The sequence below is a fragment of the Python bivittatus genome, unplaced genomic scaffold (assembly GCF_059951505.1).
Source record: "Python bivittatus isolate LINGU-HERP-01145 unplaced genomic scaffold, Pbiv_v1 ctg000480_np1212, whole genome shotgun sequence".
NCBI classification, from domain to species: domain Eukaryota; kingdom Metazoa; phylum Chordata; class Lepidosauria; order Squamata; family Pythonidae; genus Python; species Python bivittatus.
The window spans coordinates 80,911,354-80,925,872 of record NW_028277075.1 but is presented as its reverse complement, the minus strand read 5'-3'; the positions used below and the strand labels follow the sequence as shown (position 1 = coordinate 80,925,872).

The window sequence follows — 14,519 nt, the reverse complement described above, 5'->3', positions numbered from 1 at the left end:
AGATTTTTTTTTAAAGAGAGAGGGAAAGTATTTGAAATAGATGAGCTACAGATTTGTTATTTATGCCAAAGACTGAAATAGTTGCCAGCTTTCATTTCTGAAAATGTTGATCACAGGTTAAAGTGCAAAATTAGTTGGCTGAAATCTAGGCATTACTCTGCCACACTGAAAGGACCGAATAAGTGTGCTTAGCTCTTCCACTGCACAGATCCAAAAGAAGGCAATATTGGTTACAAAAGGGAAGTCTGGGAGACATATTCTAGCAGCAGAACAAGTTCTACTTTTCTGAGGAAGGAGAAGGAAAAGAGAACTTCTAAAGCATAGCAAGGAGAAATTGAAAGGAGGCAGAGAACAGAATTACAGTCCCCACTGAAGAACCTCTCTGGCAGATGATAAACTTGCAGGAGTCACCCTAAACTGATATATGCTACAGACCTTTATATAACATATGCTATCATAAGTACTCTTTTCATGATAATCAGCAAATGCCATGTAGATTTTCTTTGTTACCTATGCTTTCATAGAAAGTAGAGCAATTATGGTTTACATAGCACTATATTAAAAAAAAATCTATAAAAATGAGAAATGTCACAGCGACAAAGTTTGCTGGCAGATTTGGCAACTCGATCCTGTGATAGCTGTGCTTCACCTTCACCTTATGTCAACTTCTTCTGTTTCCAAAATCTATTCCTCTAATCCACAGTTATTATTTCAGATTTTTTTTCTTCACTTGCTGTTACCTTTGTTTTTCAGCATTTTTATCTCAAGCCCTCTTCCTCATTTCACACTTCGTATGTTTAAATTTTCATTGGGCATCTATCAGCCAAACTGCAGCCAAAATATTATTCATTCATTTTTAAAAATCTTTTCAAACTAGTACACTCACACATACCCTCTCCACATAACATCCCATCTTTGTTCTTTTCCTTGTTAGAACTGCTGCTGAGAAGAAACAATTTCCTTTCTCCTCTATTATTTAACATGTTTCTGTGATGAACAACTTGGGAATTTACTAGCCTGCCTGCCTTACTCTGATGTCTTTCAGATTTCTTGGAACGCGAGTTCCTAGAATTCCTAGCCAATATAGTATTGATCATGGGAATATAGTAATGATCATGGGAAACTTGTGCAAGACAAAACAGTTAAGAAAATTGGATTTAAAAAAAAAAGGGTAATGCTGAGTCTATAAGGCAAGCTACCATGAAAAGGAATGTAGGGCTACCCGATCTGCAAAATTTCAGAAGGTGACTATATGGCAAGTAAAGACTACGCTACTTCTTGCTATTTAGTGGTCCTCTTGATCTTTGCAACCCAGAACTGATAGTCGTAAGAAAGGATCTAGCCCCTGCATTGGCTCAGAATTCCATCATTCTTCATTGCCAGGAAGAATAATTGACCCTGTTATTTTAAACTCAGTTATACCAGTTATTCAAAGAAATAATACACAAAGAGGTATTTAAGCAGCTGAGTGCCTGTCAGAAGGAGCCCATAAAGGCAAAGGAATTGACCTCCTCATTTTATATCTTTATCAGTCAACTTTTCCCCCTTGCCAAAGGAAACTGATACAAAGATATGGAAGAACCTGAATCAAGATAATTGAATTCAATTGGTCATGAGATATCAGTTCTACTAGGTAGCCCAGACCAGGAAATCACCTCCACAGGAAGGCTAAAACTATTTTTATTGAGTTTGGCTATAACAACAGCATCTTACAAGTCTGATTGTGCTGTACCTCCTCCTCTTTCTTATAGTTCAGTGAATTAGGGAGGTGCCTGCCTGAGCAACTTCCAAATGTTATCTCATTCTGAACATTAAAAAAATGCTTCAGCCCCTTTTGCCTAGGTAATGGTTCCTGCATATCTCTGTCAAGGTGATCTTCCTTACTTACATAAGCCAAGTCTATTTTTTCTTGTAGATTTCATAAGAGGCTATATTCAGCTAACACACAGAGATAATCTATTGATGGGGATGGATGGTAATTTTGTGGCAAAGATTTAGAAATGTTTTTTTAAACCCTGCTGTTGGAGTTTCCTTCTCCCACCCCTCTTTTCAGCCACAATAACTCCCACTGTGGCCATGGGGAAGCAACAAACTGTACTTCCTACCTTGCTGACAGATCAGATGACAGAAGCTCTTGACCTTGCATGGATTATCATCCACTTGTTGGACCATTTTCCTCTTCTTTGTGAAACTAGCAGCACCTAGACCATCACTAGTGCCTTACAGTTCCTTTTGGCTGCCCTTCTCAGAGACTAAATATATAACCTCATCACTCTGGAAGCTGTGCAAGTCCACACTTGCTTCCACATTTTAAGGAAAACAGCTAAATCAAGAAGTCATTTAAATGAGTAGAAAGCAAGTTTGAATCCAGCCTCCTTGGTCATTTGCATTCATTTATTTTCTCACATTGTTTCAGAAGTTGCCAGTAGCTTCCTTCTCATCCCTTCCCTGTTCTACTTCCCTACAGTATTTTAGAAATGAACAGGACATATATCACTGAAATGCAGCCTGACTGTTTGAAGACTTGATCAAGAGACATGTTGCAGAAAGGAAAACAGAATCACTTTAGAAAAAAGTTCTAAGTGGCTATTACTGCCTGAAAAAGCAGTAAATTGCACCTCTCATTTCCATCTTATCTTCAAAGAATGAAACACATGTCATCACACCAAACTAGAATCCTGAGAGTTGCACTACATCTTGTACTCTGGCTGGATAAGTGCTAGTTAGACTAGTTGTGGACTCCACATCTTCAGAAGGAAGTGATTTGCTGTGAAGAGACAAAAGATGATTAAATGGAGAAACAAATGTTGGGATGTTACATGCAGCTAGTGAACACTGTTTTGTTTAGAACTGAAAACTTTCAGTCCTGAAGGTCAGTAAGAGTTATACACAGTTTAAATCACAGTGCCCTGGACATTTGTGGACAACCTCTTTTGCAATTGAGAAATAATACTGAATTTCTCTCAAGAATTATTGAGGATAAACAAATTCAAAAACTGTTAAGTCACATAACAGTTGAAGTAGTATTAACATTGATAGCATTTTATAATTCCTTCCTCAAATTATTAACCAGCTAGCTGAAAAAAAATATTTTGAACTTCTTACACATCAAGACTTTGCTGCTTTGCACTGACAGTAAACTGGATTATTTCACAGTAACACTGCATAGGACAGAACCTTGTCATGTGTACCTAATTCTTTAAATAATTTTATTTCCTAGCTTCCCCTTGTATGTGCAGCTATGATGAAATGTTCCAGGTAGGTCACAGAGACAGCAGCTTTTATATAATACATCCTTAACACTCCTGCGAACTCGTGGTCCAGAGCTACATGGATGGATGCAATGGGTGGACAGGGATTCCAAAAAACAGCCACAATACTGAAATGACATGGTGAGAGACTTGGACATGTAATATGGTTTTTGGTAACTTGTAGACATCAGCGCCACTAACCAACAGAAATGGTACAGAATCAGAATAAACTTTGTTGATAGCAATGGCAACCATGGATATGCTGAATATAAAAGCTTTCTCTTGAGGAATGAGAGCTGTAGTTTTGTAAATATAAGGAAAATGACAGATCCACCTTAGAAAACAGAGCAAATGTACATAGAGAGGGATACTAGTATGAGTCTTCCTTTAATGCTCAGCTAAACTTTAACAATGGCCTTCACTGGAGTACCTTATGTGATGAGGACTGGAGGACATCTACAATAATTCTGAAATCTATACACATGTACTGCAACAGAGTTTAGAACATGCTCATCTGTGGTTCTAAAACTGCAGCTTTACTTCCATGTGTATTTTCAAACAGAATCTGCTGCTTCTGTCACCCCTCCTGGACATGACTTTTGATAGAATCTCAAGTTGATATCCCTGTATGGCATTGTGCTCTAATTGTAACTAATACCTTCTGGTTTTTTATTAAAATAATTAGATAGCAGAGATATTTTGTCTTTTTTCTTCCTTCAATCAAATATTGTCTCACCTCTCACAGAAAGGCCTGTGCTTTCTGAACTTTTGTTAAGCCATGACATACAATTAAACAGAATAATCCTTTTGAGTTCCATCAAGGTCTTGCAAAATTTAGAGTATTTACATTCACAGGGAAAGGTTGCACTGAGCTTCTCATCCGTGATTGTGGTACTTGCAATGCTTCTAAGGGCTGTAGAAGCATCTCCCATGTTCTTCAGTGTGAGACACAGAAAGACAAGCATAGCAGAAGCATATCCTGCGGGATATTCCACACAATTTAAACAAGAGCTAATGAAGGAAGAAAGGGAGGGATGGGAACATGCTTACTAGACTTTCTGTGGGAATTTTATTCCATAGGATATGTTTTCCAAGGACTTTGGAATTGTATGAGAAGTATCAGGGTAACAAATGACAGAGATGATGATGATTTATTACAATTAAAGAAGACAGGATGCCTGCAGGATCTGAATACATAATCATAATTAACAGTCAGTTATTATCTGTCAGCCTATCCTACTTCACAGGATTATTGTGGGAAGAAAATGAGATATCTGTTACCATGAACTCCCAGAAGAAAGGCAGGATATACATAAGTAATATATTTTTAAAAAATATAAATAAGCAAAACTTTCTGAAGGCTGCTAAATGATCAATATTGAACTTTTTTTTCACAGCCTGCAGTTACAAACTTGCTTTCCCCCAAATACCATTAGATAACACTTTGGACTTATACAGTTTATGTATTATCACCGTTTAATATTAAAATGGTCACAACAACCTATGCACATTTTTTTTTCTTGTTCAAAATATTTTGCAAAGTAAAGATAAACTAATAATTTCTTTCAAAATAAGTTGTAAGAGAAAGAAAAAGTCAACTTTTTCAGCTTATGGCCTGGCAGACAACACTTGGATTTTAATGTGGATTTAAGGACATCTACAACACAGGCCCTTTTGATGTGAGGTTTACATTTTTTAAATTTAATCCAGGGAATGTAGGACTTGGATACTGCCAATCATCTTTCTTTCCCATATGTTACTAGTAATGACATTTTAAGAAAACCAAAACCAGGCTGCAGCTTAAAAAAAAAAGAAACAACCCATAATTTATTAACTTAAATTTTAACCATGTCTTCCCTATGCCTGGGGTGGGTTTAACATATTAATAATTAAGTTTCTTCTGGAAGTGTACGATGGATGCTTTAATCTGAACTTTGGGAGAATATTACCATTGGAGGCATATATCTGTTCTCCTTCTTTACCCATGATAGTCCGAAAAGCCTTATTCTGTGACAGAACTTTACTGTAGAACTCCACCCCACCCCTAGCAAAGCTGGGAGAAATGGAAGCTGTATTTCTGTCTGTCCTATAATCAAATGCCTGGCTTATGGTATCGTATAACAGACAATAGCCCACAAACCCAAGTGCCACAACTGCCATGTTGTAAATGCCTCGGAATAGCACTGGAGCATAATATAAGCCCAAGACCTGCTTTACAGCTACCCCAGAAATACAGGACCCAGCTAGACAAATGGGACCAACAGCTGCACATGCTAAAGGTCTATTTTGTTGCAAATTGATAATCTCTCTTGCAATGGCAAACTTCTGAGCCTCTGGAGAAAGCGTCAAGGCATCCTTCAAGGTCAGGCCCTCTGTGCTTGTCCAGTCCACTTTCCTGCCTTTAAGCAAAACACCTATCTTGGCAATCTGCTGTTCACCACTGGATGTATCACTGAAATGATATGGGATGCCCACTACACAGCCTTTGTGTCTCCATGGTAGTCCAGCACTTACAGGGTGCAACGTGCAAGTCTTAATGGCATCATAACAATCTGCTGATTTCACTTTGACATCACGGAGGATGTCATAGAACAGGCTCTGCAAATCTTCTGAAAGCTCCAATGGCTTTCCATGGTCCCAGGCCTGGTATATTGTTTTGAACAACTCCTTTGAGAAGATGTGAAGAGTCAGATTGGCACCAAATAATCCAGCACAAGAAATGGACAAAAAAGCAGTCCTATGTTGCTCCATTATAGAGACTGCCTTCCACAGGGAATGAAATGCCATGTTCAACTTCCAGCCTGATTCTGCTCAAGACAAAAAAGAATATATCCGCACAAAAAAATCTCAGTTAGTAGGGAGAATTACAGTACTTTAAACTGACAGAGAAATGCATACTGTATTCAATAATCAGAAAGCAACTGCAGGAGGTGCAGTAATGTGTATGAAGCACCCCTTTTCATGCTGTTACAACAACCACATCTGTAAAGGTAAATGCTGACTGACTGCAGTAAAGGCAGAGGGTTGAAACACTTTTTTCTGCACAGGCTGTTCTTTGAGATCAGCAACGTGAGGCTAGTCAGATGACAAACAACATGTCTAGTTTGTCCTAACAAGAACAAAACCAGCAAGAGCATGTCAGCTGGACAGTTTCCTAACATATGCTATACCCTGACTGATAAAGAGACTACTGTAAAAGGTATCAACACTTTCATTATCTTCAAAAATACATTTTATTAACTCAGTAGGACTTACATATCACAAAATGTATATAAGATTTAACAGTTCCACTACAATTAAATGCACATACAGTATGTTTGGCATCAGGCCTCTTGGAGCTCAATAGAATATGCTTTCACATTCATATGGATTTACATTAATCTTGCATTTTGCTCACCAAACCTTACAGTTCACTTTCTTTTTTTTCTTTCCCTAAAGTCAGGCTTTTCATCTCACCTACCTGTTTAAACTATTCCCTTTTGACTCTGATTATTTCTTTCTATCTATCCATCCATCCATCCATCCATCCATCCTCATTTCTCATCCTTTCCTCAGCTTGGAAATCATAAAAAGCACAAAAGCACAGGACACATTTTCAAAAGCATATACTTTCTAATAGCTGGGATGTTATTTCAGAACTGATATACTGAGGATGCTAACTTTGCTTTTCAAGGTGTGTCTTATCTGAAAATCCCAGAAAGCTAAAATTAGTACTTCTTTTTCTAGATGCATACTCTATACTTTATAGATGTGGTTGTTATTAAAAGAATTTGTCATGACTGTAATCAGTACGGAATAGTGAGAAAAAGTGTTGGATTCAGGTTCCAATTGCCAGTCAGCCATTAAGAGACTAATGTTGGGCTAATTTCTTATTCTTCAATTTATACCTCACATGATTGTGCTTATAAGCAATGCCCTGAATCATCTGGTGGAGGAACTGTATTTTTTAAAAAATTATAAAACAACTATAACAATACATTATTCCCAATTTTACTTTTTAGTTAGAGAAGCATATCAGAAAGGCATTATTCTATTGCATTTGTTGAGTTCTTTCTATATCTGTCTTACAATTTATTACAGCCTCATAATTTTAGATTTTTTAAAAATAAATTGATCATGATGATGAGAAAAAGCAATACATAGGGCAATAGCACTAGAGCAGTGTACTAAAATAGGCAGATAAACCACAGGATCAGTTAGTCAAAAAAAAAAAAAAAGGTCAGAGGAAAGGAATACAATTCATTGTCTCATTGCCACTGTTGTCCATGTATATTATTTCACTTTCTGTTCAATTGTCAAGCACCAATATGCTTAAGATAGCATAATACCCTTGAAGCACTTACACATTTTTTTACAATGCTACACTGGAGCACAAAGTTTGTCAGCCTTAACCCCCCCTTTTTTTTTGCTAGAACAGCAATCACATCGTAACTTCCGGTTAACTGCCGATTACATAACATAGTTCGTAGACTAATAAAATGATTCAAGGGCCTTAATTAAATTAACACTGCATTTGATTGCCGTGGATTTTATTCACACCTCACCCTCTTTTGCTTTATAAGTCAGTATACAATTCTTCACTGGGAGTCGGGCAGCATAAATTATACTATTATGGTTGTTGTTATCCTCAACTCAGTACAAAGCGCTATACCTCCATTAAGAACCCCACTGAGACCTATTCCCAGTCCATTCACTCTACATTACACATCACGCTCTTCCCTTTCTAAATAACCGACGTTATACAAAGCATAGAAAAGGACTTTCACTTTGGCTCACTCTATCGCTTCCCAATTGGGTTATTTATCTTTTAATCTGAAAACGAAGACGCGTACACATAATATACATAGGTACACAAAGAGATAGTACTCGGCTTCTACATTAGCACGCAACTTAATAGGGAGGAACTGCCCACAATCCCACTTCTACCGTACTCCTTTCAACAGCCTTCACGCCAGACAGCCCAGGAGGAAAAAACACACGTGGATGCCGTAAAGCAGGTGAGCTGCCGCAAAAGCCGAGCGCCGCAACGCGGAGAGAGAACGTCACCGGGGGAGGTCGAGTTGCTATGGCGACGAGGAGGCCTTCTGGTGCAGGGTCGGTTCTTGCCCTGTGGCTGATTAGGACCTTCGCGTTGCTTTTCTTTTCCCTTTCTTTGGCTTTCCCAGTGCTCGTTTTCTGGCCCGCAGACCAGCCCTTAGGAAACTTGAGTGAGGAGTCAGACAGACTAAGACCGGCGGTGTCTTCCGGAGAGAGAAGGAATGATGATGGGAGGAAGGAAAAAAAGGAAAGGAAAGAAAATCGCGCCTGCAAATACCTGTTAGGTGGAAACCACCTCAGACAGTTCCCTGAGCTGCCTGCGCTTTAAATCTGTTTCCTGTCCGGGGATTATCTCCACACTATCCATAATCATCTGCAAACATATGTCCTATTTAATATAACTATGCCTTAGAGGCGAGGGAAGCCAAAGACAGCTGTTGAGTTGGTGGGGGATGTCGCTTGGGAAAAAATGGCCTGCCCTTGCTTACTGTGGACAGCTGTGGAAATGGCCAGATGTCTTGGAGAAGGAAAAGGGCTCTTTAGCACAGAAATGCTGCAACGAGGCTACCTCGCTGGAGGTGTCCTGAGAGAAAGTTCCCCCAAAGAGGCCTTGACAAGCCCATCTGTTTTGTATCCTCGCTAGTACTAAATACTATTAGTATTTTATATCAGGAGTGGGAATGATCGAGGCTACTTGCTGTATTACAACTAGATCCCTGCGATCAAACTCAGGACAGGTTTTTGTGTGTGTTGCGTGTGTGTATGTTTGTGGCTGTATGTTGCTCATTTGAGATACAGCCGCAGATACAGTTTCCTACACTTGCTGTTAAAACACAAGTTCTGCTGGTGTGTTTTTAAAATGTTCAAAAGCAAGCAGTGGAATCCACATCTTTTCTGTGTGGTTTAAATAAAGGCAAAAGCAGCAAGATAAATGTATCCTTTCTCCACACTCCCTATCCCCTTTAAAGTCTTGTTTTCAAATATATATAAAAACACTTTAGCAATTGTATGCACACCTTTCTGTTATTATATGCATACACATAACCATACTGGCTAGGTTTACTCACTTGGGCTGAGCCATAAAATAATTTGTTTGGCTTTACTTTAGTGTGGTATATATATAAACTAAGCTGTTGCAGTTTGTAAACCATGGATTTCTCTCACCCACTTCATAATTAACACTAATCCCAAAGCAGGGTAGCAATATAAATATATTTATATTTATATATAAATGTAAAACAATATAAAGCAATGTAGCCCTGGTCATCTCTTGGTTAGACTATTGCAATGCACTCTACATGGGGCTACCCTTGAAGAGTATCCAGAAGCCACAGCTGGTTCAACATGTGGCTGTGTAGGTGCCCCAAGGATGGCACATATAACACCTTTACTATGGGAGCTGCATTGGATGCCAGTTTGCTTCCAGGTCCAATTCAAGGTGTTGATTATAACCTTTAAAGCTCTACATGGCATGGGTCCAGGTTACCTGAGGGACCATCTCATCCCCGTTACATCAACCTGTCCCACCCAGTCAAGCAGAGAGCACATTGTGGACCCCCTCAGTGAGAGAATGTCGGCTGGCAGGCCCAGGAGGAGAGCCTTCTCTCTTCTCTGCCGTTACCCCCAGCCTTTGGAATATTCTCCCCACAGAGGTGCTGCGGACAACTACCCTCCCGGCTTTCCGGAAAAGATTAAAGATCTGGCTCTGCCAGCTTGCATGGGGCAATAGGAGCTTTAGTTGTCCCTGGGGGTGGTTAGCACACTGATAACTCTCCCTGAGTTATTTGCCAATTCTCCATCATTCTTGGAATATATTTATTATTAAGATTATTTTTATATTGTATTTTAATTGATTTTATCTCTGCTTTGAGCCACCCAGAGTCGTTTCAGTGAGATGGGTGGTGACCAATTTGATATATAAATAAATAATTTTTTTAAAAAAGTGAAACAGACCAGTATATCTAACCAATCACAAATTTTTTTCATCGTAATCCAAGAGTCATGTGGTGCTCCCTTGTGATGGTAGATATTTTGGTTTGTTTTTAAACTTCTTCTGGAATTGTTGTATAGTATTTTAATGTGAAAGAGGCTTGCTTACTGAACAGGAAAATGTAGATTATTTAATTTACAACTGATGCATACATTTATTTTTAGTTTAGAGCAAATAGGTTACTATTTTTGGGACTTGCTACATTTGTGGTTTGAGGCTTGAATGGCAGGAGTTGGCCTGATAAGGGATTTTGGCCCCTTCCATACAGCCATTGGCTTCTCTTCCTTCCCTACCCCCTGCAACCATATGCAGCATTTTAACACTTGGCAGGTGTCCCCTCCTTCCCCTTCTTGATCTGGTCATTGCTTCCTGAAGCAAGCCATTGGGGATTGTTAAAAATGGCAGCTAGTCAGTACCCTATTTTTTCCTTATTTTGCCTTTGCTACAATTTGTTTTCAAAGGGAGGACAAAGATTAAAACTCTGACTGGCCACTGTGCAGATGGAACAGCAGTGCCATCCCACAAGAAAAGTTGGAGGATGAGAAGAGGAGGAAAATCCCACAATGAATCAGTAGGCAGGATGAGGCTGGAGTTCCTGCCAGTGAGAAACTGGCTGCCCCATAGCTCCAGAGGAAATACTGCAAAACTGCCTTTGCAGGGTTTCTTATGAGACAGAAAACGAGCTAGAAGTTAATCAGCTCAGCTTTCCAAGCACCACAGAAGTCACATCACTGGGATTGGTGCCACATCTAAAAGGAGGCTTGTATGGAGTAGAATGGAAGGATTAGTAGCTTAGATAAATTATTTCATTACTTAATAAAATACAGCATTTAAAACTAATTTCTCTTGTAATATAAATATGTGGTGCTTTGTTTTCCTAAGTTTAGGTAGCTTAACTGTTTGGGCAGACATATTTGCAACAATTTTTTTTACAGTTCTGCAATGATATAAGTGAAACTAAAATCAAGGTCTGTTTTTCTCTACAGAGGCCAACTAGATGTTTTTCTGCATGAAGATAATCCTCACCATTTATTTCCCTCCATCTACAGCCCCAAGTTCTGAACATGTAGGTACCATATAGCCATTACATTTACAAATAGTTTGAACTAATTTCTTGTAAAAGTTATCTCAGCTAATAGCAATCACAATTTCTATGGGTGAATAAATTTTATTGTTTTAAATCCTGACTCCATTGAAGAGTTTTATTTTATGAATCTAAGATCTAGGATAAAAGATGGAGAAAAATTTGTAGAATCACAGAATTAGAAAGTTGGAAGAAGTCATTTAGGTCATGAATTCAAATAAAAACATTATCACTACAAATACATTCAGTAATGGTGACACCCCCCCCCCTCCTTTTCCCTACTCTGGTAATTCCTTCCATAGTTGAATTCTTTTTACTGTTTTGTCTAACATTCAGCTGGAACCTGCATTTGTAACTGAAGTCTGTTTTTCAACATCCTGCATTCTGGGATGATAGAGAACAGGTCTTAGCTGACATGGGTGTTCTTCACTATTTCTCTGTCAACTGCTTTCTGAACAAATCTGAAAATCTATCATGTTCCTTTTTAATCTTTTTTTTTTAAATTAGCAAAAGAGTTCTAGATTCTGTGACTGGATTCACAGATCACACTATACCATGGTTTGCTTAACCATTGTTACTTCAATAAACCACAGCTGGCGGAGTTCACATTGCATGCTAAGTCAAAAGTAATTATTTTAACTATGTTTGAGCATGATGTGTGAGTCCTGTAGTTAGCCTTTGCTCCGTAGAATAAAGTTCCAATTGTTTGATTGGTTGCCCTTTTCTGAAATTTTCTGTAATATCCTTGTATATGTATGTATTACATGTACAGTAGTTATATACCACCCAGTATTTGGATAGGTCCAACATTCTGGAATGTTTTTGAGATGGGTCAGTCAGAATTCTTCCATACTGAATTTATAGTTGATAAAATGATTGTACTACTTTTGTTGTTACTGAAGTGATGGATAGTTTCTGCCTTTTAGGAAAGACTATCAACAGTAAAAGAACCAGAAATCAAGAAATATGCCATAGACTAACATTTGGTAGAGTAACAATGAAGGCCTTGAAAAAGTTACTCAGATGCTATGAAATGTCTACACCTATGAAGATCAGAATCATGTAGGTAAAAGTTTTCCCTGTGACACTCTATGGAAGTAAAAACAGGATAGAAAGAGTATCGATGCTTTTGAATTCTGTTGTTGGAGAAGACTCCTGAGAATACCAAGGATAGCCAAGAAAACAAATGAAACAAATCAATCCATAATTCTCAGTTGAGACACAAATGACCATTACTGGTCATTTGGACAAGTTAGTGAAGATCTAGCTCTTTGAGATGTCAGTAATGCTGGGTAAGGTGGAAGGAAAGAGAAAAATAGGACAACCATTAGAAAGGTTGTCAGAATTTGTATGGGCTGTTTCAGTGGCTGTGGGTGCACACTGAAATATATGAAGAATGAGGTTGAAAACAGATTGTCCTGGAGAAAAAATATCTATATGATCGCTAAGAGTTAACACAGATCTGATGGCACATAATCAATTTTTTTACTCCAGTTTTCATTTTTATATAATTTTAGCTGCATCCTTTTTAATGTAAAGTGGGATATCAAAGAAGAGTAAAAGAATAGAAAGAGTGAAAGAAAAGAAAATTAACTATATTGGAAATACATCTGCACCATAATTCATGGCATACTTATGATATTAAACAAAGGTTTTACTGATTTGGGAGTGAGTACCTAAAAATATAATTACAATTTACTTTTAGATTAGTCTGCTAGGTGGTGCTATAGGACATATTCTAAGCTACTTCCAAGCTAGCAATTTATTGTGGTGCCTTCATTGGAAGCAAACTAAAAGTAGAATTATACATGATCTTCATTTGTTTCAATTTGCACTCTTTTACACAATACTTTGTTGATTCCTGTCATATTAGAATGATGAAATGGGAAAAAATGCTTGTGATAAGTTTTTTTCGACAGTGCCATTTCTTTAGAATAATGCTTAGTTCATTTCTCTGTATATTTTAAAATATATTTTCACAGTGGTGGTGGTGAGATAAGCAAATTGAATACAGAAAGATCTCATTTTTTCCAATCTTCTTTCCTACAGAATGAAAATTGGAGCATCTGTTTACAGTTCAGGCAGCAGCTGTATTATAGTTTGCTTGATCACTGTTAACATGGTACTTCTACACCACAACAAATACCATTCCCCAGTATTTTAAAAGTAGCCACACAGTCCAAAACCATTGGTAATCATTTTCCACTCCAAGCTGCCACAAGTCTGGCAGTGTGAAAAATCCCTTTGCTTCTTCTGCACCCAAATGGCTATCCTATACAATGTGATCCTACTACACAATTGCATCTACAAGCTGACCACTAAGAACATAGGACTACAACAGTGTATCTTAGTTACACTCAGAGCCTTCCAGGCAGGCTCAGACACCAATAGAACATTGTCTCAGATATGAGCTTCTGCATGGAAGGAAAAGGCAGAGTTGCTTCCAGGAGGGGAAGCTTTGCACTTTTAGGAAGCTGCAGCAGATCTCTGGGCAAAAGGGAGCTAGCAAATACACTGGAGCAAAGAGGAGAAAGCTGGGATCAAAAAGGAAATCCAGGTAAATTGAAATCAGAAGAAGAAAAATTTGATTCAAGCAGGGCTTCCTGTTGAGGGAGGAGTAAAAGAAGTCAAGAAAGTACGTGGTTGTGACTATGCAATCAGAGCCCTACCCTTTTTATACAGTGTGTATGTCAGATCTCAGCATTGTGCTGGCATGTTTCAATAAAGGAGTCCAAATGCAGAAATGCCAACTTGCTAGCATTAGGAGCCTGGAAGACAACTGAAGCTTGCTACCATAGCAAACATAGAAACATAAGACAAGATTTGGAATTTATTCTGTTTCATTGGTGTTAAGAGGAGAAAATGTGTATTTAGTAGGGTTATGCAAAATGTGTCTACTTTGAAATATTTCAATTTCCAAATGTCATATTTCAAGCTTGAAACAGGTAGTTCTGTCTTTACTGGAATACTGTGATGGTGTTCTGACCATTTTGGAAATGTTTTGAACTTGAAATAGGTGGCAGTGTTTGCACTCAGAATACTTACGAAATAGCACGATGGTGCAACACTGCTTTCATCATTTGACAAAAGCAGTAGGTGTCTGTGGATGCTCATTCTTGTTGGACAGAAAACAGCAGGACAGATAGACACTGCATTT

The 14,519-nt window shown here is 38.2% G+C and overlaps 1 protein-coding gene, 1 long non-coding RNA gene and 1 pseudogene across 4 annotated transcripts; 2 read left to right on the top strand and 1 right to left on the bottom strand.

The window, feature by feature from the left end:
• Positions 1 to 2,526: 2,526 nt before the first annotated feature.
• LOC148215058 (fibrinogen-like protein 1-like protein) lies at positions 2,527 to 4,202 on the top strand (annotated as a pseudogene).
• Positions 4,202 to 8,292, bottom strand: TMEM177 (transmembrane protein 177). Of its 3 annotated transcripts, none has more exons than XM_007433127.4 (2): positions 8,183 to 8,292; positions 4,202 to 6,058 (listed from the first exon to the last, which is right to left on the bottom strand). In XM_007433127.4, exon 2 carries the CDS (start codon positions 6,036 to 6,038, stop codon positions 5,109 to 5,111), a length of 930 nt encoding a protein of 309 aa, XP_007433189.1. In that variant the 5' UTR covers positions 6,039 to 6,058; positions 8,183 to 8,292; the 3' UTR covers positions 4,202 to 5,108. The 3 variants fall into 3 exon arrangements, with proteins under 3 accessions (XP_007433189.1, XP_025025535.1, XP_025025536.1); XM_025169767.2 differs by having other exon boundaries at positions 8,142 to 8,232; XM_025169768.2 differs by having other exon boundaries at positions 8,178 to 8,217.
• A 2,484-nt stretch (positions 8,293 to 10,776) lies between these two features.
• LOC148215057 (uncharacterized) lies at positions 10,777 to 13,707 on the top strand. The gene is made up of 4 exons (XR_015796909.1): positions 10,777 to 10,849; positions 11,265 to 11,344; positions 12,289 to 12,424; positions 13,412 to 13,707. It is a non-coding gene; the product is annotated as an uncharacterized LOC148215057 (long non-coding RNA).
• Positions 13,708 to 14,519: the final 812 nt, after the last annotated feature.

What these genes read in the sequence shown, in the direction of transcription:
- TMEM177 (XM_007433127.4), bottom strand. Translation starts at nt 6,038, where the DNA reads ATGGCATTTCATTCCCTGTGGAAGGCAGTCTCTATAATGGAGCAACAT.